At 36.5% G+C, this 23,200-nt stretch overlaps 1 protein-coding gene across 1 annotated transcript in view; it reads left to right on the plus strand.

Annotated features, from left to right (window-relative positions):
* The first annotated feature begins 5,395 nt into the window (after positions 1-5,395).
* Positions 5,396-23,200, plus strand: part of dock5 (dedicator of cytokinesis 5) — a 98,405-nt gene continuing 80,600 nt past the window's right edge. Inside the window, exons 1-2 of the mRNA XM_058784283.1 lie at positions 5,396-5,581; positions 12,193-12,276. Of these exons, the coding sequence (XP_058640266.1) occupies positions 5,539-5,581; positions 12,193-12,276 (127 nt within the window). The 5' untranslated portion in view covers positions 5,396-5,538. The remainder of the gene's footprint in view (positions 5,582-12,192; positions 12,277-23,200) is intronic.

The raw sequence follows: 23,200 nt of genomic DNA on the forward strand, positions 1-23,200 counted from the left end.
TTTCACAATTTGAGTTGAATTACTGAAATAAATGAACTTTTCCACGGCATTCTAATTTATTGAGATGCACCTGTATACTGCTGCACTCTCGATGGTCTGATTGCTTCTATTGTTTTCATTTGTATGTCGCTTTGGATAAAAGCGTCTGCTAAATGATTCAATGTAAATGTAAATGTAATAATACAATAAGGCCTAAACTAACAAAGAGGAATACATTTGTTACAGTATTTTTGTATTTTAATAATTCATTAGTAAATGTTGAAATTAACTTTCTAGTTTTAGAAGTATTGTTCATTGTTATTTTGTGTTAAATGGATAGTTCACCCAAATATGAAATTTGTGAACATTGGTTAAAGCTGCAGTCCATAACTTTTTTTGGTTAAAAATAATCCGAAATCAATATTTGAGCAAGTACATAACCAGCCAGTGTTCAAGACTATCACCTTACTTTAGCCCAATTCACAACGGTTAGCTTATAATAATGTTTTCTAATTTGAGTGGTGCGGGTAGATTTTCGCAGGAAATTCGAGCATGCAGCTGTGTCATTACATCACGTCTGTAAACATAAAGAAGTTGTCCCGGCTACTTGGTTATCTCATGTGAGGATCCTGCAGGTGACGGATCATTTATAGCCTTTTCTCACAGCAGCTAGAATAATTAAATGTATCATTTTGATGGCGGATTGTGATCCAGAAAGGATTATGTGTTTATGAAACACATGTGAATGAAATTAAATGATGTTCCAGTTTTAAATGTGCATCTGATTACAGATAAACTGGGATTACACAAGATTTATATTTTAAAGAAAACCAGTTTGAAGGAAGCATAATTTGCTTTATGGGTTAAAATAATTTCTTAATATGAAATTCAATGGAATGACAATTAGATTAGACTGTACAGAAATTGAAATCTACACGCTAATGCACACTAATATACACGCTAATACACATAGTCACTCAATGCTGATGTTATTAACATTAATAATTTGAGAATAAAGTATAACAATAATAATAATTTGCACGGTTTGATGTGATATGAGCTAATCGATCGTTAGATTAAATCACCATTGGTAGCGTGATTGATGGTAGCATTTTTTTCCCTCAGTTGGTCAGAACAAACATGGCAGACTTGTTACTTAGTTGTTCAGATGGCAATATAGGGTGAAAATTCTTATTTGGGTCATATAAATATCCAAGTACAGTAAATATCCACACCGGTGCAGTGTCTGACAGCCACACATTCACCTCAAAACATTAGATTTATCCACGCTGCAGCCATGCCAATTTACAACCCATGCAAGCAAGATAATTCCACAAAAAGCTGCAATTCCAAGTTTTCAAACAGAGATGGCGACATAGAGGCAGAATTTACAGACTGCAGCTTTAACTATGGATTTCTTTCCACTGAACACAAAAGAAGATATTTTGCAGAATGTTTGCAACCAAACAGTTGCTGGTACCCATTGACTTCCATAGCCTAACTTACATACTATGGAAGTTAATGGGGAACAGCAACTGTTTGGTTACAAACATTTTACAAAATATATTTTTTCGTGTTTAGCAGACGAAAAAACTCATACAGGTTTGGAACAACTTGAGGGTGAGTAAATTATGCCAATTTTCCATTTTGGGTGAACTATGCCTTTAACTAATGCAGTTAACCAATGTTAACAAATGGAACCTTATTGTAAAGTGTTACTGTATTGTTTATTTATTAAAATTTCAGGAGAAACATCCAAGACAAAACTGTACAGTAAAAGAAACATTACTCAGAACTCCATTAAGTCACCTGAGCTACAAAAGAGCAACTGAGCAATATTATTTTCCTCTTGGTTGCTATAAAATAAATGATCTGCGTAAGGAAAGATCGACATTTGGCTGAAAAAACCTGTTGAACGTGCTATAAATACTAACACCGGGAGGGAACAAACCTCATGACCCTGATAGAAAAATAAGGACCAAGCACTTGATTCTGCTGAGGAAACACACGCCATTGATTGTTGAGAAAACTGATTTTTTTTTTTTTTTTAACAGCACAAGCTCAGATTCCCGAGGAGTAAGTCGAGACGAAACCAGTGCGTGATTTGCGTTAGAACTATTAAGATAAATTAGAAGGAAGGATTGTGTAAAATAAATAAATATAATTGTAAAAGGTTATTTGAAAGTGGCAGGAAACATTTAAATCGAAGAAAACATCTTGTAGCCTACAATGCTGATTTCCATAGGATTGTTTTATCAGTCAGTCAAGTATCCCAAACCCTTCAGCATTTTCATACCTTTAGCCTCTCATTTGATAAAAGCTTCAGCGCTTGACAATCTGCATATTTTACATAAAACTTCAAAACCTTGCAGATGTGGAGCTCTGAAGTACAATAGCTCCCTCAACTGGACACTTGCAGCACTGCTTTACATCAGAATGGTCATACATTACCAGAGAAATATATCAGACATTTTGTATCATTTAAATATTTCGATATTTTGGCCCACAAAATGCAATATAGAAATACATTTTGTGTGTCACTCAGTATTTGTTGATGAAATTCTAAAGGGTTTTTTGAACAATATGTAAACCATGACCAGTGATTTGTGAACACAGACCTCCACTATACAATGCTGTTTTTATTTCTTTGCCAATTGTGTTTTTGCCCAAATATTTCGGTCTATTGCAGTTGAATACTTGTTAAAATATAAAAAGGATTAGAATAGATAATTGTATGTTTACATATAGACAATAATCCTCTATTTCTAAAATATAGACATTAGAGAGTAATCCACTATTTCTAAAAAAAATAAGAATATTTTCTTTTCCTGACATAACATAATTTTTTTCTTAGCAGTACACAGTAAAATATTGCCTCAAGATCTTCCTCTGCTAACTGTGTTTGTCGTCTGTTAAACACTTCAGGATATTTTGGCTTTGAGTCTGAAGGTTTGGTGTGCTGGCTAAAGGGCACATTCCTCAGTGATTAGTCAGTTAATGACTGAAAAGAAAAGAAAAGAAAAAAATCCAGGACAAAATAACCCTTTCCCTTTATTTATTTATTTATTTATTTATTTTTAGCAATTTAACACTTTACATAGTTGGCTAAATATATAAATTAAATGGCGTTCTGTAATGTTGACAGGCTGTATGTCAATGACAGCTAACAATCACAGGTCAGATTCCATTACAGCTGTTTGTAACCCAAAGTCCAAATAAAATTAAAGAAATAAATAAAGAAATCATACTGCTAATTAAATTTAATTAAATTTAATTTTTAACAAATTTTAATTATGCACAATTGGCTAAAATATATAAATGAATTTTTTTTTTTTTTCAAATGTGGTATTCTGTAATGTTGACAGGTTTCAACCTTCTGATTCCATTCATGCTGTTTATGATTCAGAGTCCAGAAGAACAACCAGACATTATATTTAACCTCCAATATAATAATAATAATAATAATAATAATAAAAAACTACTGTTAAATAAAATAAATAAAAAATTTGTAGATCTATGGCATTATTGTTGCCATGATGTTCACTTTTGCGCAGTGGTTTTTACCTCAGAATTAGAATATCTGATTTGATTAAAACGCTGAGATTAAAGTATTGACTCAGAGAGAACACTAGATGGCACTCTGTCCCTGTCAAAATCGAAGACTAACGAGCCTTGAGCCCTTTGGAGGCCTGCGTAAAAGGACTCTTAATTTAACATTCTGTCATTGGGCCTGATTCATTCTGTATTTCAGTACTCCTGTTTACATCTGAAGTTCATTAAATTTTTTGACTGATATGTTGATGTTAAATGATATTTAAAGGGCACTGAAGTTAAATGTAAAATATTAAGAGCAGCTTTATCTTGTTTTAACTTGATGATTGGATCAAACTTTTTTTTTTTTTTTTTTTTTTTTTTTAATATAGGTTGTATTGACTGTTGGGTAGAGTTTATAAGTTTCAGCCAGAGCAGCCATAGTTTCATTAAAAAATAAAAATAAAATAAAAAATACTATTTAAAGGAATTTCATTCTATTGACCAAATGTGCTTCACTCGCAGCCGTTTGCTGAATCATCCAAACCTTGAATTGGTACAAAATTGAAGGCAGAACAATAAGCCAGAACAGAATGACAGAATGTTCTCTCAACACATTTTGTTGGCAACAGAAGGTCTCTGTGTTTGCAGAAGGATCATGGAATTTGTTTTGTCCAAATAAACCGGAGACACAGAAGTGGCAATCATATGAGGTGGGTAGTTAGTTAAATCCACACTTAAACAGCTGGGGTCCTGCAGGAACCGGGGGGATGGGGAAGTCGGCCCTTCAACATACAGCACTTACTGTAACTGTGTGTTTTCTGTTCTCTTGTTAGATAAAACTATACAGGACCTGTGACACGTCACTGATTGCTTTCTGGTGTCAAAACCTTGTTTTGCCTATAACCTTACACACGACTACACAAACACACACTCACAGAGAGACAGAGAGAGAGAGAGCGAGCGAAAGAGAGAGATGTAGCAGTTGCTGTAACAATAGAAGATTCCAAACATTCCTTCCCATCTCATCTCATTCTGGCTCAGTTCACTGTCCATGAAAATATTTCAGTAATAATTAAAAAAAAAGATAGCAATTTTTCACCCTGATAAACTGATAGATGGTTTGGGGGAACTGCACTAAATAGAAAATGGAAAAACAGAGAGAGAAAAAAAAAAGAAAGAAAATACATAATAACTAATACACTTATATTTCTACAAAATGCTGGGTTAAATACAACCCAGTGCTGGGTGAAATATGGACAAATCCAGCAATTGGGTTGTTTTGACCCAGCAACATTTAACCCAACCGCTGCGTCAAAACAACCCAATTCCTGGGTTTGTCCATATTTCACCCAGCACTGGGTTGTATTTAACCCAACATTTTGTAGAGTGTAGAAAAATAAAAATAAAATGCAAAATGAAAGGTTTAAGGTATGCATCCCACAGACTGCATCAAAAGACCAGACTGACTATTTACTACACAAAGTCAATGTTAGTTTTATTGTTCATTGTTTCATTCATTCATTCATTGCAGGGCTGAGAGAAAAAAAAAAGTTTGTTTTTTTCTGGGAAACCTTGACACACACACACACACACACACACACACACACACACACACCTATCTATCTATGAACTAAATATTTGAATATTTGTGACTTTGCCTATAGGCCCTATTAGTTGAACTGAACAGTTGCATAATGGTAATTAATAACCTCATCTCCATACGAATTTTAGTATTTAAGTGGTTTATTATTTTTGGTATTTAAAAATGAAAAAGAATACGTAAACAAACTTTTGAAATTCAAATAACTTAGGTTTCACATGATCACAAACTTTGCGGTCTGCTTGTGTGTGCGTGTGTGTGTGTGTTTGAGTGTGTGTTTGAGTGAGGGCGCGTCACACACGCGCGCAGCAAGCGGTTCTTTGCGTAACACCGGAACTGTGATGTGCGGACCGCTGCAGCCCTACAACTCCACACCACCATTATTGTTCATATGATTTATTTCACTTCACTCAAGTTTTCCTGCCATGACGCTCTGGATTCCCACTAAAAGAGAGAAATACGGAGTGGGTGAGTGACTTTTCAACGCGCTTTTGTTGGTTTTTACTCATTGTTTCACTCTGGAAAGTCGCGTTCAGCCGCACCTTTACCTGAACACACACAACACGCTTCTGATACCTGTATGAAAAGTTGTCAGTTATCATACATGAACTACCCCGATGCTTTAATACATCAACAGGATATAGGTTTGTTGACATATTTTGTAAGAGAAGTTTGGATGGGTGTCTCATTGCACTTTCGGGTCACAAACAACATATTTATTTTACTGTAGTTTGTTTATAAGTACACAGTAGAGTGAATGTCGTCCCTGCAGGTTTGACAGAACAATACAATTACAATAAATACAGGAACAGAGCCGCCAGAGTTCCAGTGATCACAGTCATAAACAGCATTTCCCTTCCAGTCACTTTAATCTGTGCACATGAGTTCAGGTTAACACACCCATAAAACCAAACAGAATGAACTCTTTTATCTCACACTGCTCAGTGGCTGGGTTGTTTTGCAAATGTGTTTTATTATTGTTTGCAGCTTGATAAGGGCATTTAGATACTGTACATTTGTGGTTGGTTAACATGCTATACTTCCAATTGCAACCATCCAATTTATGTCACATGCTTCAGTTGAATTTACTGAAATAAATTCTCAGGACAATTATAGTTGTTGCCTGTCAAATTAAATCAACTTCATATGCACTAGATATCATAACAAAGTAAACACTCTGCTGGTCTCAAGTAATTTTCAAGTCCTTGTTTTCTTCATGCTCTTCTTCTTCTTCTTCTTCAAAAAAAGCCTTTGAAATAATAGTTAGAGAAAATCTGACAGCCGACAGTTTATATATATGTGCGTGTGTATAGTGCAGATATATATATATATATATATATATATATATATGTATATGTATATGTATATGTGTGTATACTGTGTGGATCAAAAAAGTTAATTCAAGTTGTGTGACAAGAACGCGTTTTGAAAGGTTTTGATCCACTTCAAATGTTGACTACTGTATATGAGTGCTGTCAAATGATTAATCGCATCCAAAATAAAAGTTTTTGTTCATGTAATATGTGTGTTTTCTGTGTATATTTATTATGTATATATAAATACACACATACAGTATATATTTAGAAAATATTCACAAATATTTACATATTTATACTTATATAATTTATATTATATATAAATATATTTAATATACAAATATAAAATGTTTCTTAAATATACACGTGTATGTATTTATATATACATAATAAATATACACAGTACACACACATTATGTAAACAAAACTTTTATGAAAACTGTATGTATATATATATATATATATATATGTGTGTATATGTGTATATATATGTATGTGTGTGTATATATATATATATATATTTGTTTGATTTTAAAATGTATTATGTTGTTATTTATTGGAACATGTACAAATGAATGGACAAATTTTTGGACATACTTGACAAAATGTATGATTCTCATAATAAAAAAAAACCCATACCACAGGCCTAGAATATAGCATTGTGTCATACTGTACATGTTAGATAACAGACTCCGAACACATTTTTATATTTGGACCGCATTTGTTGACTTTTTCTTGCCCTGGCTTCATTTCTGACCCTGGCTGTGCATTTATTCTGTTGCTGTGGTGCAATACTGTACTTACTGTTCATGCCAAGAGCAGTCGGCTGGCCAGTTTAACGCACACAGGGACGATTGTTGTGGTGGAGCGTTCTTAAGGAATATGTAATCTGTTGCTCAGACATCAAACGGTCTGGTTCGTACTGGGCCGATTTTCCCGCCACTGAGGACTTTGACATGTATTTGAGGAATTTGAATTGCGTCTGGTGAGGAATTGGTAATAAAAACATCCTATTTTGTGCATTGTTTGGTATTATGGACCCTTGATGCATTTCTACTCTTATTAAGTTAAGATTAAATTTTTGTTATTTAAATAACTATGCTTTGTGTTATATTACTTTGACATTAAATTAGAAAAAAGAAAAAAAACTAATTAAAGCTGATGTGCAAGTGTTTCTAACAGATTTGACAACTTTCTGTCTTCTGAGCAATGTAATCAACCTGTCCGTATTTTTTCCTCTTTTATAAGGTCATTGAAACACTAGCATGGAGCAAATGGGAACGCAAGTATTATGTTTCTTGTAGTTTCCGTTCACCACTATAGAACTATGACAACGTCCACTTCTGAGAATATTTTTGTTGTGTCATTCATGTTTTTTTTTGCACCATAATGTCAGCACTATTTCTCCATGTCACTATAACCACAAGGCATTAGTTACACTGTGCGATCACACAACTGCTCTCTGAAATGTCCTGGTTCGTCATTGCACTTGAGCAAAGCGTATGAAAATGCTCATGGCAACGTGACAAGTGGCAGTGTGCTAGTGTGTGGCCTGCCTGTCAGTGATGTCATAGATGAGCGCATACAAAGACCGGTCAGAATGGGGCCTGTTAGCACTGCCCACATCCCAGCATGCACTAGGCCTCAACACTGTGACACCTCTATGGCCCATTTGGCCGAGAAAACAAATCACACGCTCAAATGGTGCCTAGTGTGTGAACTGAATCATTGTCTGCGATGCCTGGACTGTGGCAGTTTTTTTTAACTGATAAAATGTCTTAATATGGTATTTTTGTCTTAATGACACACTTTTTTTTTTGTTTTTTTGCTGAGCATTTTAAATGTAGCCAGGGGTGATGAAATTCTTTGTGTTTGGCACTCCTTAATGAGGTCTGGATTTGTTTGGGTGTGGACGGGAAGTTTCATGCACCTGTATTATGAATGATTAATCTGAGAAAACCAGACCGAAGTTTATGGGCTGATTTTACGAGTTGCGGAAGTTACGAGATATGGTGGCATTTTCTTTTGTTCATAATATGTCAGATTGCAAGCTTGTTCTATGGAAATTTATCTGCAGATTAAACGGAAATGAAAAGTTGCTTCATACTATTTTGCTGTGGAAAAGAAGCGGACAGATTTATCAGTTGAGTGTGCTTGAGATCTGCAGTGCACTAGTGAAAGCATGTTGTGAAACGTAGCCTCAAGCTTTTCGGTTTATCTACGAGTCTTCATTTTAACTGAACAATGTGCATGCCTGAACAAGGCCTGAACCATTTTCCCTTGGGCTGAGTGTCAGTGCGCTGTAGATAGTGTGGCATTGAAAACCTTTTTCTTTTTTTAGCTGTAGTTTATCTTTTTTTATTGTTTAAAGCATCAGGGGTTGGGGATATAAGGAGGGGGGGTGTGTGTGTATATGTATGTATGTATGTGTGTATATATATCTGAACTATACACACACACACAAATTTTGGGTTTGTATGTTTTATTGTATTGGTTTTTATTGTTATGTTTTATTGTTATTTTATTGTAATTAAATTAATGTAATTTAGTTTTTTACTTGTTGGACCCCAGGAAGAATAGTGGCTAATGGGGATCCAAATAAACAAACAAATATATATATATATATATATATATATATATATATATATATATGTATATGTATGTACACTAGGCTGCATTTATTAGAACAAAATTACAGTAATATCTGTAATATTGTGAAACATTATTACAATTCAGAATAGCTGTTTTCTATTGTAATAGGCTATATGTTAAAATTTATTCCTGTGATGTAAAGCATCATTATTCCAGTCTTCAGTGTCACATGATCCTTCAGAAATCATTTTAATATGCTGATTTGCTGATCATTTATCAGTGTTGAAAACAGTTGTGCAGCTTCATATTTTTGTGGAAACCAGCCTATATATGTATTTTCCAGGATTCTTTGATGAATAAAACATTCATAAGAACATCATTTATTTGAGAGAGAAGCCTTTTGTAACATTATAAATGTGTCTACTGCATCCTTGCTGAATGAAAGTATTAGTTTCTTTCAAAAACCTAAACATTTGAACAGTAGTGTATGTCTGTCAACACTGATTGTGATATGACAATCACAGAAAATTAGTCCATGTATGAAACATACATTATTAAATGGTTTCTGGATTCTGAATGTGTCAAAAGATTTTGGAATACTGAATTTATAATTAAAAAATGAAACTAAAATCAATAATTTTGTCAATATTTGATAAATTCTGTAATGCTTAAGTGAGTTTAGGCATCACAAAATGATATTATGATAACTATATATATAGATTTTTAATTTGCTCTCAAAAGATTTGCTGTAATCTACTGTTGTCCCTTTTAGCTAGATGGAAATTATACATGGAAATTAGCATCTACAATTAAATTTCCTATAAAAATAACAACCAGTATAGTCCTGATATAGTGTGCAGTTAATCTAGATCTTTGGAACTGCTTTTATTTCTATGGTAATTCACTTAATTGCGTTATTATAAATGTCTTTACTGTCACATTTGGGGGTGGGGCTTAGCGACAGGTCATTTTAGCCGTGAATTTTTAAAGTGATCAATGTGTATTGCATTCTTGCATTGCACATATGACACTGGACAGTTTATTTAAACGGTTTGATAAACTGGTTTATCACCCACCTCCAATCATTATCAAACATATCAGCCAATCATTTTTCAGTGATTGGATCTGTATCTTTAATGAAATCTAATATATGTATGAGGAATGAGGATGTTACTCTTCTTAACTGTCTTAGATTGTGTCTTTGTACACACATACGTTGGTTTTTGTGTGTATTCAACAGATGGAAAGCAGTGTGGAGGCAGATGCATGGCACGAGGAAATCTTGCACTCCCACCAAGTGTCCTTCAGCACTGAAGAGGGAGGGAAAACTCAGGCCTTCAGTCTTGTAGTGTAGACACGCACCCTCAGGTTCATCTGCAGTTCAACAGCCCAAAAATGTTACTACTAGTAAGAGGAAAGCACTCAGCGCCTCTTAGTATGTTCACATTCCACAAATCAGCACTTGCACTGTGCCCAACATTTCAGATGCTGTTTGTGCAAGCCAATATTGCATCCAAGTACAGCACAAACTCTCCTATTGTCTAGTGTAACCCTTACAGCATGGTGAAACTGAATGTGTTTTAAGAGGTGTTTGCCAAGGCAAGCATTGCTATTACTATTGGTGACCCTGTTTGAGGGACCCAAACTATGTCTTTATTATATTATACAGACTTTATGTGAGCTTTTTTGACTTAGGCCCACTGCACGATTAATCGAAATTAGCGCTGTCAAACGATTAATCGCATCCAAAATAAATTTTTTTGTTTATGTAATATACTGTATGTGTGTGTACTGTGTATATTTATTATGCATATATAAATTCACACACACAGAGTATATATTTTGAAAATATTTACATGTGTATATATTTATAATAATATAATTTATATTATATATAAATCTATTTAATATATAAACATAAAATTTTTCTGAAATATATACATGCATGTGTGTGTATTTATTTATTTATTTATTTATTTATATATATATATATATATATACACATAATAAATATAAATATACATATAAAACATTTATTTTGGATGCGATTCATCGCGATTAATCGTTTGACAGCACTAATTGAAATAAAACTAAATTCACGATATGGATAAGTATGATTTTGAAATAGCAAAGGCTGTGATTTAATTAAATAAATATATGCATCTGCTCTTGAGTTTGCATCGCTTTGATGTGCATTTGGAAATGCAACGTGCCTAAAATCTTACCATACTTGCAATTAGATGCGTTTATCAACAAGAGAAGCTTTTAAGGGCTTTCTGTGGTTTTCCATTCAAATAAAAAATCTGATGGTTAAACATTTTAAAATGAAGGAATTAAGACAGCCATGAATGTAATTTTACAGTTGTAAGGTAATAGAAAGATATTTTCTATATATTTTTTAAATACTTGTTTTTTAAATTTCACAGTAAAATAATAATTTATATTATTATAATTATATTGTTATTTGTATTTGGTATTTTTATTTGTATTTAGTAGTAGTAGTATTAATAATAATAATAATAATAATAATAATAATTATAATAATAATAAAATCCAAAAGCAATGACACACATCAAAATGTTTTTAATTATGACATATAACATTTACCTAATTATGATATATAATATAATAATTATATTTATTTGTATATTTTAGTATAACAATAATAATAATTATTATTATTATCGTTATTGTTTATTATTATTATTATTATTATTTTTAGTATTTTATGTTCATAGTTAAATATAATGACAAACTTTTGGCAAATTGTGTGGCTCTACAAACAAGCACAGTAAAAATTTTTAATATCACCCCCTAACATCCTAGCAGCTACATAGCAGTGTCATTGCATTATTGTGGCTTGTTCCAGGGCAAAATCAACTCACATTATCTTCTAAAAATCTTTTTTTTTTATTGTAATCTCATTGGGAGTTTGGGTTGCATTTGGCTGTTAGTTTGAAGATCTGAGTCATACCGATAGACGTCAGACATGTCAAGTGGCTGTTTCCCTGCAGAAATTGAGAACTTTCCACTCAAGAACTTGTTCAACAGTTGGTGCGCTGTCATTTTTTTTCCCCTCTTTCACAGGACAGACAGCAGCCTTGTTGTTTTTATTTTTTTGGTTTCTCTTTGCTCTCTGCAGTCTGTGACACCCTTTTGTCTCATTTTCAGCTATCTATAACTATGATGCCAGAGGAGAGCCAGAGCTGAGTCTTCAGGTGGGGGACACGGTACACATACTTGAGACGTTTGAAGGTGAGTGTCGAGTTCCAGCATGTCTTGACACGTCCACCCACACTTTCTTATAGCGTGTTCACACTTGCACTGAACACATAATCTGGGGTCTCCCAGAGTTCTGCTGAAGCTCTGAGAGCTTCATATGTGGCCTGCAACATTCAAATTAAGCAGAATATTTGCTTGCATGATTTAAATTGCAACAGTAACAGTTACAACAACTTTGTAACTGTTTATTTTACCCAAAGTCCAATTATAATGTTAATGTTTTCTGTGACCATTTTCTACTCTCTCTCTGACCTTTTAAGCTGTGTTTACAGTTGGCCTGAAAGGGATAGTTCACCCCAAAATAAAAATTCTCTCATCATTTATTTACCCTCATGTCATGGCAAAACAGTAAAGCTTTTTTCTTTAATGGAACACTTAAGATATTTTTTAAAAATGTCTCCAATGGGGTCTAATGTTGTTTGGACACCAGTGTTATTCAAACTATTCAGAAGAAAGCAATTGATATAGGTTTGCAACAACTTAAGGGTCTAGTAACAATGATAGAGTTGTCATTTTAGCACAAATCATACGTGCTAAATGCAAATGTACATTACCAGTGAAAAGTTTGGGTAGGCAAGATTTTAAGGCTCCATTTATTTAATGAAAAAAAAAGCAGTAATATTACAATTTAAATAACGGTTTTGTATTTTAATATATTTTTAAATTTTTAAATTGATTAATGCATCAGCTAGAAGTGGGAGATTTCAGGGAAAACAAACAATGTGTGTGTGTGTATATATTAGGGGTGTAACGGTACACAAATTTGACGGTCCGGTATGTACTTCGGTTTTAACGTCACGGTTCGGTACGATTTCGTTACAGCAGGGGGAAAAACTTTTTTTTTTTTTTTTAAATAGTGGTTTACTGAGCAAGTTTCTCTTTCTTTAAATACATTCAGTTATAGTTTACATTTTCTAAGTGATAAAAATCTACGTCAGCTTATGCTTAAAACTACATTATAAGGTTACAATTAGGCCTATCAACGTAACCCAAACTTACATTTAATTACTATTTATTTTTAAATGGATGATCAAAACTCATCTTAAAAAAAATACATTGCATACATGTAAATTGCACATATTATAATTATAATAATATAATAAAATTTCTAGGTTATTTGTTCAAATATATTCAATTACACACTGGCTGTCATAGCATGTTTCATAACAGATTTATTTAAACATACATTAAATAATTAAGACTAACAGGTTTAGTAAAATATGATGAGTATATGGTGTAATATTTCGCGAAATGCTCTTCTCTACACTTCATTTCTCTAGTGAACTAACGAGCTGTGGACACTGATGACTTGCTGAGGTAAATGAAATGCTACATGACATTTTATTTCCACACTGTTTTGTTGATGTCTTTCCGTGGTTGAAACACTGATTGAGCAATTACATGAGGCATGAGATGTTCAGTCATGTTTATTTGCGTTAAAACTATAGTACAGAGGAAGGAATGATCGCGTTCCAGGAACCGGAGCCGATCGCGGCAACTCTAGTGTGTTTATATCAACATGTTTCTGAACCGTCCCAGAAGCGGCTCTCCAAGGCGTTTATACAGCGATCTGTCATGCCACATTCAAGACTGTCAAAACACCATTTATTATTTGAATTTCCTAAAAAAAGAAAAAAAAAAAAAAAAAAGAAAACTGTATTTGAACACATGCGTACCGAACCAAAAGGCCCCTACCGAAACCTTTACAACCCTAGTGTATGTGTGTGTATATATATATATATATATATATATATATATATATATATATGTGTATGTATGTGTGTGTGTGTGTGTGTGTGTGTGTGTGAAGCTGAGAGAAGATGAAAAATCAATCAAACCATTGCACAAACACTGGCAATAACAAGTACAACCATTTGGAATCTCCTGAGGTAGAAAGAAACCACTGGTGTGCTAAGTAACACACCTCGAACGGGTAGATCAAGGAAGACATCAGCAGTTGACGACAGAAACATTGTGACAGCTGTAAAGAAAGACCCTAAAACAACTGTTAGTGACATCAGCAACAACCTCCAGTGGGCAGGAGTGAAGGTATCGCAATCTACTGTTCGCAGAAGACTTCATGAACAAAAGTACAGAGGCTACACCAGAAGATGCAAACCACTCATTAGCGAGAAGAATAGGAGATGAGCCTCAAAATTCTGGGACAAGGTTTTATGGACTGATTTTATGGACCAAAGTGATGGAAAGGCTAAAGTTTGGAGAAAGAAAGGATCTGCTCATGATCTCAAACATACAAGCTCATCTGAAACACAGTGTAAACAGGTGTACATTACAGTACACATTACATAGGTAATGTAATGGCTTGGGCTTTCATCGCTTCTTCTGGGACAGGCTCAATAATCTTCATTAATGATGTAACACATGACAGCAGCAGCAAAATTAACTCAGAAGTCTTCAGAAATATTTTGTCTGACAATTTACAGAAAGATGCAACCAAACCGATTGGGAGATCCTTCATCATGCAGCAAGATAATGACCCAAAACATAGTGCCAAAACAAAAAAGGAGTTCATCAGGGCAAGAAGTGGAAGGTTTTAGACTGGCCAAATCAATCTCCACACTTAAACCCTGTAGAGTATGCATTTTACCTGCTAAAGAAGAGACTGAAGGGAGTAACCCCCCAAAACTGAAAGAGGCTGCGGTGAAAGCCTGGAAAAGCAAAAGTTTGGTGATGTCAATGGGTCACAGACTTGATGCAGTTATTGAAAGCAAAGGATTTGCAACTAAATATTAAGTCTTACCTGAATACCTGGAAATAAAAGCTGAAATGCTGATCTCTCGTCTCATATTCATCTTTTGATGTCAAACCCCAATGTTTTCAGTCTACATCAAAAATAAAGGAATTGGCCTCACTGTTCCACTACTTTGGAGGGCACTGTGTGTGTGTGTGTGTGTATACAAAAAAGTATTTAGTCAGCCACCAATTGTGCAAGTTCTCCCACTTAAAAAGATGAGAGAGGCCTGTAATTTTCATCATAGGTATACCTCAACTATGAGAGACAAAATGAGGAAAAACAATCCAGAAAATCACATTGTTGGATTTTTAAATAATTAATTGGTAAATTCCTCGGTAAAATAAGTATTTGGTGATTTCTGGCTTTCACAGACCTGTAACTTTCACAGACCTCCTCTGTCCTCCACTCATTACCTGTATTAATGGCATCTGTTTGAACTTGTTATCATTATAAAAGACACCTGTCCACAACCTCAAACAGTCCAACTCCAAACTCCACCATGGCCAAGACCAAAGAGCTGTCAAAGGACACCAGAAACAAAACTGTAGACCTGCACCAGGCTGGGAAGACTGAATCTGCAATAGGTAAGCAGCTTGGTGTGAAGAAATCAACTGTGGGAGCAATTATTAGAAAATGGAAGACATACAAGACCACTGATAATCTCCCTCGATCTGGGGCTCCACGGAAGATCTCACCCCGTGGGGTCAAAATGATCACAAGAACTGTGAGCAAAAATCCTAGAACCACATGGGGGGACCTAGTGAATGACCTGCAGAGAGCTGGGACCAAAGTAACAAAGGCTACCATCAGTAACACACTGCGCCGCCAGGGACTCAAATCCTGCAGTGCCAGACGTGTCCCCCTGCTTAAGCCAGTACATGTCCGGCCCGTCTGAAGTTTGCTAGAGAGCATTTGGATGATCCAGAAGAGGATTGGGAGAATGTCTCATGGTCAGATGAAACCAAAATAGAACTTTTTGGTAAAAACTCAACTTGTCGTGTTTGGAGGAGAAAGAATGCTGAGTTGCATCCAAAGATCACCATACCTACTGTGAAGCATGGGGGTGGAAACATCATGCTTTGATCCGTGTAAACGAAAGAATGAATGGGGCCATGTATCGTGAGATTTTGAGTGAAAACCTCCTTCCATCAGCAAGGGCATTGAAGATTAAACGTGGCTGGGTCTTTCAGCATGACAATGATCCCAAACACACCGCCCAGGCAACGAAGTAGTGGCTTCGTAAGAAGCATTTCAAGGTCCTGGAGTGGCCTAGCCAGTCTCCAGATCTCACCCCCATCGAAAATCTTTGGAGGGAGTTGAAAGTCTGTGTTGCCCAGCGACAGCCCCAAAACATTACTGCTGTAGAGGAGATCTGCATGGAGGAATGGGCCAAAATACCAGCAACAGTGTGTGAAAACCTTGTGAAGACTTACAGAAAACATTTGACCTCTGTCATTGCCAACAAAGGGTATATAACAAAGTATTGAGATGAAATTTTGTTATTGACCAAATACTTATTTTCCACCATAATATGCAAATAAATTCTTTAAAAATCCTACAATGTGATTTTCTGGATTTTTTTTTTCTCTTGCACAATTGGTGGCTGACTAAATACTTTTTTGCCCCACTGTGTGTGTGTGTGTATGTGTATATATATATGTATATATATACAGGGCCTAAAACTGACTTTTTGCCACACCTGCCAATGGCCGGTGATGTGATGAATTTTACCAGCCAAAAGATTATTTTACCGGCCATGAAACTCTTTTTGCAAAAACAGGTTGTCGTTACTACTACGATGACTAAACATATTTACAATGTTTTTAGTTTGTCCTTTACTTTACTTATCTTTTCTTTTTTTGTCCCTATAAAACATTGAGATTCTTGTCCTTTGGCAAACGGAGCAGGCTATCCTGTTACGCCTGTTTCACACATACTCAGTTTGCAGTGCATATGTGGTGCGTATTTTTTCCGAACCCATGTTAATGGATTAGAGCAGGGCTATTCAATTAGTTTAATTTGAGGGCTGGATTATCGAATTGAAAATTTAAATGGGGCCATGGGGGTGGGGGCCATCCTGATCTCTTTCTGGGGGGACCTATAAAATTAGAAATTAAATTGAAATCTAAAATCTATAAAAGGTTAACATTAGTGCTTTCTGTCAATCGATCAAAAAAAAAAAATAAATAAATAAAATTTCTTTTGTAATTAATCATGATTAATTGCGTATTAATATTGTCATAATTTCACATTGAACCTCCAAATTAATGTAGAAACAACAAAAATAGTATATTTTAAATATGCTATTAATGGCATCTTTTTACTAAGTAGCCTATTGGTAGCAATACTGCTACTGGTGTTTCTATTAAATGCATTTTCCCTCAGTTCTACCTATTAATTATAGCCATTCAACATTACAGTATAATTGAAAGCCATTATTGTTAACATTTAATATGATCTGAAATATTAAGTGATTTTAAAACAATCTTCACATAAACTATAAATTGTATATGCATAAACTACACAGATTAATCTTTATTAATCAGCGACTAGAGCAGTGGAGTGATTTATTTTTTTTTCTTTTTCTTTTTTTTCTTTTGTTCTTTGATTTCCATCAATGACAGACTTCAGCAGGTTTTACTTTAAAAGCAGCGCTATCTCTTTAAAAGCTGATGCACATGACGCGGATCTGACACGTTCTATTTTCTCCAAACTCTTTACAGTCATTTAAGGCTTTATAACTCATTTAAGACCATGTTTACGAGGTAACTCGCCAAACCTGTGTATTTTGACATAATTGTGTGTTTTCGTCCATTGAAGCGCTACTGGTGCGCTGTCTGAGCGGCACAGTGTTTGAGTACAGCCAAACGTAGCCTACTTCACTGCACCGTTTAGGCGGCGTAACCCCAAGTATGTGTCGCCATATTCTTGAGTTATGAAGAATACAGAAGGGAAAAGTTAATTTTCCGAAATGAAGCAGCAGTATCTTCTCAGGTAAAAGTTTTAGAACCGTGTTTAGGGAAAAGCGGGCCATCACACTGCTCTGACCTTATCAGCCCGTTTGTATCCTATTAACGTATTTGATTCGCTCTTGTTGCTTATGACAGAACAGCTAATCACAAGAATCTTGTCTTCGGGAAAAGATTATTTTATTCGTTTACGCCAGAAACAGCGAATCCCTTTTAAAACTAGCTTTTGTTCTCACTACATTGCATTGTTATATTTCGGAAAAGTTTTACCCGCCAACTGGCGACCGACACTGTTACATTTACTCGCCAACGTTGATTTTCACTCGCATTTGGCGCTTGGCGAGTGTTCATTTTAGGCCCTGTATATATACATATACTACATATACATATACGTACATGCATACATAGATACATGCATGCATACATACATGTATATGTAACCCTGGGTAAACCTGGGTTAATTAAGCCTTTACATTATTTCTAGTGTGATTTAATGCCAGTGTATTTTGATTGTAAACATTCACATTTAAGTTCGTTACTGTGCTTATTTTTAAGAGTGTTCACCTTTATTTATAACCTTCAATATGCAAATATGGGTAAGCAAAATCATGGGGTTTGAAGAAAAGTTTAAAAATTTCCTGGCCGGAGAGGGCAAGACCATGAATGATGTTCAACAGTTGTTCTCTTCTGTCGGTTCAAGTGTTTCAAGTGCCAGCACGCCTGAATCCATCATCCATGCAGTTGGTGAACTTATAGAAAAGACAGTCATCCCACCTAGCGACAGCAGCGCATACAGACGATTGCGCACTTTTTCAGCCACTGTTCCCACTCCATCTGAAGAAGAAACCATGGAGAATTGGATTGAACAAGCCCACCTTATAATTTCAGAATGTGAGTGTTCTGAAAAAGGAGAAGGATAGTGGAAAGCTTAAAGGGTCCCGCTCTTGAAATCGTCAAAAATCAGTTCGATTTTCTAGTATAGATGCTGGCGCTCTTTAATACATTGAGGAATTGGAAAGCACCTTCGGAACCTCTGAATCTGGAGAAGATTTGTATTTTGCCTTCCGCCTCCTTCATCAAAGTCGTGGTGAAGCTCTATCAGAATTTCTGCGCAGAATAAAGAAGTCACTCAACAAGGTTGTACAGAGAGGTGGACTGTCTCCACAGATGATGGACTGAGTCAGAGTAGAACAGCTGATACGAGGTGCTGTTGAAGCAGATATGATGCTTTTACAGTTGCGGTTGAAAGAGAGGAAGGAGCGCCCACTCACATTCTTAACTCTTCTGAATGAAATTCTTGAAGCTGAGGAAAGTGAAGCTGCCAGAAAGAAAATTAGTACTACAGTAAAAACGGTACAGTTGAAGGAAGAAGAAATTCTCACTTTATCTGCTGTTAAGGAGTTAAAAGCTGACAATCAGGAACTGCGTGCACGGTTAGATGAAGGCCTGACCTCTGTATCAGTTTCTTCAGTGATGCAAGGGTTTAAGTCAAATACAGATAAGAGAAGTGAGACAAATCAGCTTTCAGAAGTACACATGCTCAAGAAACAAGTACAAGGACAAGACTTACAGCAGCAGCTAGCTGTTTTGAGTGTGAGCCACAGTCAGCCAGTTCAACATGTCCAGCCTCAAGCCAGGTCTACTCCTTTTACTGTTAGGAGACCTACCAAGAACAAAGATGATTATTTTTGTTACCTTTGTGGAGAAGATGGCCATATTGCAACGAAGTGCCGAGCTCCAGAAAACTCTGCACAGGTCATTCAAAAGCTGGTACATTCCATACGAAGAGGTAAAAGGGAGAAAGAAAATGTTAATCCGAGTAGTACCAATGAGAACCAAGCTTGTTTTGCAAACATAAGTCAGACTAGAACCAGTGGGTCAAGCAGCCTACCCAAGGGATTAGTGGGCTCTGCGTCAACCGTCTCAGTAAAAATGAATGGATGTCCTTGCCAGGCTCTATTAGACAGTGGATCTCAGGTCACCATTGTGTTTGATACATGGTATAATGGATACCTACCTAATGTGAAACTGCATACTCTCACTGGTCTGTCACTTTGGGGAGTCATCTCCTCCAGCCACCCATACAAGGGGTACGTCAAGATTGATGTGTCTTTTCATGCTCCTCTCACAGGTTTTGAGGAGACCCAGTCACTACTGGCCTTGGTCTGCCCCGTACCGCAATGTTCACAACAGGTTACCAATGCTAGTTTCTTCCAACGTCTTGTTACCCTTAGTCAAGATACTGGATCAACCAATGGTAGCGCACACTTTCAGAATCCAGACATGTCCTCAAACATTCAGTGTACCTCATCCGCTCTACAAGGAAAACGACACTGACTGGCCTGGAAGGAATGTCAAGTGGAATGGCCCAAGAAATTTTAATGTCCCTTCCAGAGGCAAGCAGTATGATGCATATAAAGTGAAGTCTGAAAAGCACTTTAGAGATGATATCTTTGTAGAGGATGTCCAAAGACCACCTGTGACTCAAGCCCAAGCTGACAATAGAAAGAAGAGAAAGCCGTCAAGGAAAAAAGAAGCAACTTCAAAATAGAGTGAGGTCGTTGATGCATCATCGGACAGTGATGTTAGTACGAGTTGCTATTACAATCCAGACAGATTTCGGAATTTGCAAAGACCGATGCATACCAGATCATCTCAACCGAGACGAAGACGAAGAAGAAGAAGAACAGTAGGTAAACTAGTAGATGGACTAGACATTTCACAACCTGTCACTCAACTGGCAGAGATACAGGAGTCTGAAGGAGGAGACAGTCAGTCTAGTCATGCTTTCAAAGAGGAGACTGAACAGGTGTACCATCGACCGAAGAGGATAATAAAGCCTATGGTCAAGTTAAGCTACAGTGACTTTGGCCAACCCAAGGATCAACAATATACCATTGTGTATCGAGGGATGGTGATACACATTAAAGATTCACCAGATTGGAAGAACCAGCAGTGTCAAATTTTATGGTGTCACCCGATGGCTAAGTGTTCCATTTCCAGTTCTGCTGGTACCTTCAAAGCCACTGTTCAGATATAATCCCTCCTCTCATGAGGACATGATAATTTTAAGCAGGGGGAGAGTGTACATTATTTCTAGTGTGATTTAATCCCAGTGTATTTTGATTGTAAACATTCATGTTTAAGTTCGTTACTGTGTTCACTTATATTTATAACCTTCAGTATGCAAATATGGGTAAGCAAAATCATTCGTTTTGATTGGTTTGTAAATCTAATTGTCCCACCCCCTTAACTGGATGGTGTATTCTGATTGGCAGATCAAGATCCTTTTTAAGGGGAGAAGAGAGAGAGAAGACTCGAGTTTCGTTTGATCCATGATTGTTACAGTGTCTTAAACTTGCTATTTTGTGATAAAGTAGGTGTTTTCAGCAAGAATTCATCTGTCAGTGTTTTGACAGCGTTTCTGGTGTAGTTTGCTGTCTAACTTGAGTATTTCAAGCGAGTTGTATAGACTAAGTGTCTCGCATGCGGCATTGTTTACATTCGGACGGGAAGCCGGTTGTTAGAAGTGTCTGTGTACGTATGGTCGAGAGAGACGGTTAGCATGTTGAGGACATCGCTGGACGACGAACTACAAGAGTGCTAATCGGCGTGTGTTACAAGTTTCTCCGGTATCGATAGAGAAGTGTCGCAACCCCAGATAGTGCTTTGATTCCCCGAGAGAATTCAAAGTTCCTCTGGCATCGCTGGATACACCGCATCAAGGGAGAGTTCACGATCACCATCGGAGCAAGAGAAAGCTGAGCGGAATGATCTTCACGCTCGACCGCTTGCCATTCACTTGCATTGAGGTACTCTGCAATGTTTTATTTTGCTCGGTTAGAGTGAAGCGGCCAGTTTTGTGTTTTAATCAGCCACAACGCACCCTAGCAATGATCCAGACTTGCAACGGTGGGGGTTGATGAATGCATGTGTATGTGTGGGCCCACTTTTATGCTGTTAAATGCCTGTTATGGTTATTGTTATTGTCTCAGTTGCTCTTACAGCAAACTGTATATAGTCAGAAGGACTAATTTCAGTAGTCGTCTGCAGATGCTGAGATGAAGATGCGCTCGTGCAGATGCGCTCGTGAAGCTCAGACAGCGCGGATTTCGGATGCCATTACCTAGCATCCATCTAGCGAATCTCTGCACTCTACCCAACAAAACGGACAAACTCCTTCTGCTCTCCCGGACAAATAAAGATTTTTCAAACTCTGCTGCTCTGTGTTTCACAGAAACCTGGCTGAAAGACGCCATTCCAGACAGCGCGCTTCATCTGCCGGGCTTTCAGCTGTTTAGAGCGGAGCGCGACACAGTATCGCACGTCAGTGGGACATGCTTTTACATCAACGAAAGGTGGTGTACAGATGTAACTGTGTTAAAGAAGATGTTCTGTTCAGACCTAGAAGCTCTCTTCATTAACTGCAAGCCTTTCTACTCGCCACGGTACTTTTGTGTGAGTGTTTACATTCCTCCGCAAGCACACTTGAGCTCAGCTTTACAGAAACTGGCTGATCAGATCACAGAGACAGAACAACAACACCCAGACTCTGTTTTAATCATTCTCGGGGACTTTAATAAAGCAAATCTCTCCCGTGAACTGCCAAAATACAGACAGCGCATCACATGTCACACCAGAGACAGTAATATACTGGATCACTGTTACACAGCAATAAAGGATGCATTTCACTCTGTCCCACGGGCAACTTTGGGGCTCTCTGATTACTGTTTAGTTCATCTCATACCAACCCACAGGCAGAAACTGAAATCAGCTAAACCTGTATTAAGGACTATAAAAAGATGGACTAATGAAGCAGAGCGGGATTTACAAGCCTGCTTCCACCTCACTGATTGGACTGTTTTTGAAGCTGCTGCCACCGATCTGGACGAGCTTACAGAGACTGTAACATCATATATCAGTTTCTGTGAGGATATGTACATTCCTACCAGGTCTGATTTAACCTACAACAATGACAAACCATGGTTCACTGCAAAACTCAGACACCTCTGTCAGGCCAAAGAAGATGCTTGCAGGAATGGGGACAGATTGTTGTATAAACAGGCCAAATACACCCTGGAAAAGGAGATCAGAGTGGCAAAGAGGAATTATTCTGGAAAGCTAAGGAACCAATTCTCTTCCAGTGATCCTGCTTCAGTGTGGAAAGGTCTGA

This window comes from Onychostoma macrolepis, chromosome 08, assembly GCF_012432095.1.
Source record: "Onychostoma macrolepis isolate SWU-2019 chromosome 08, ASM1243209v1, whole genome shotgun sequence".
NCBI lineage: Eukaryota > Metazoa > Chordata > Actinopteri > Cypriniformes > Cyprinidae > Onychostoma > Onychostoma macrolepis.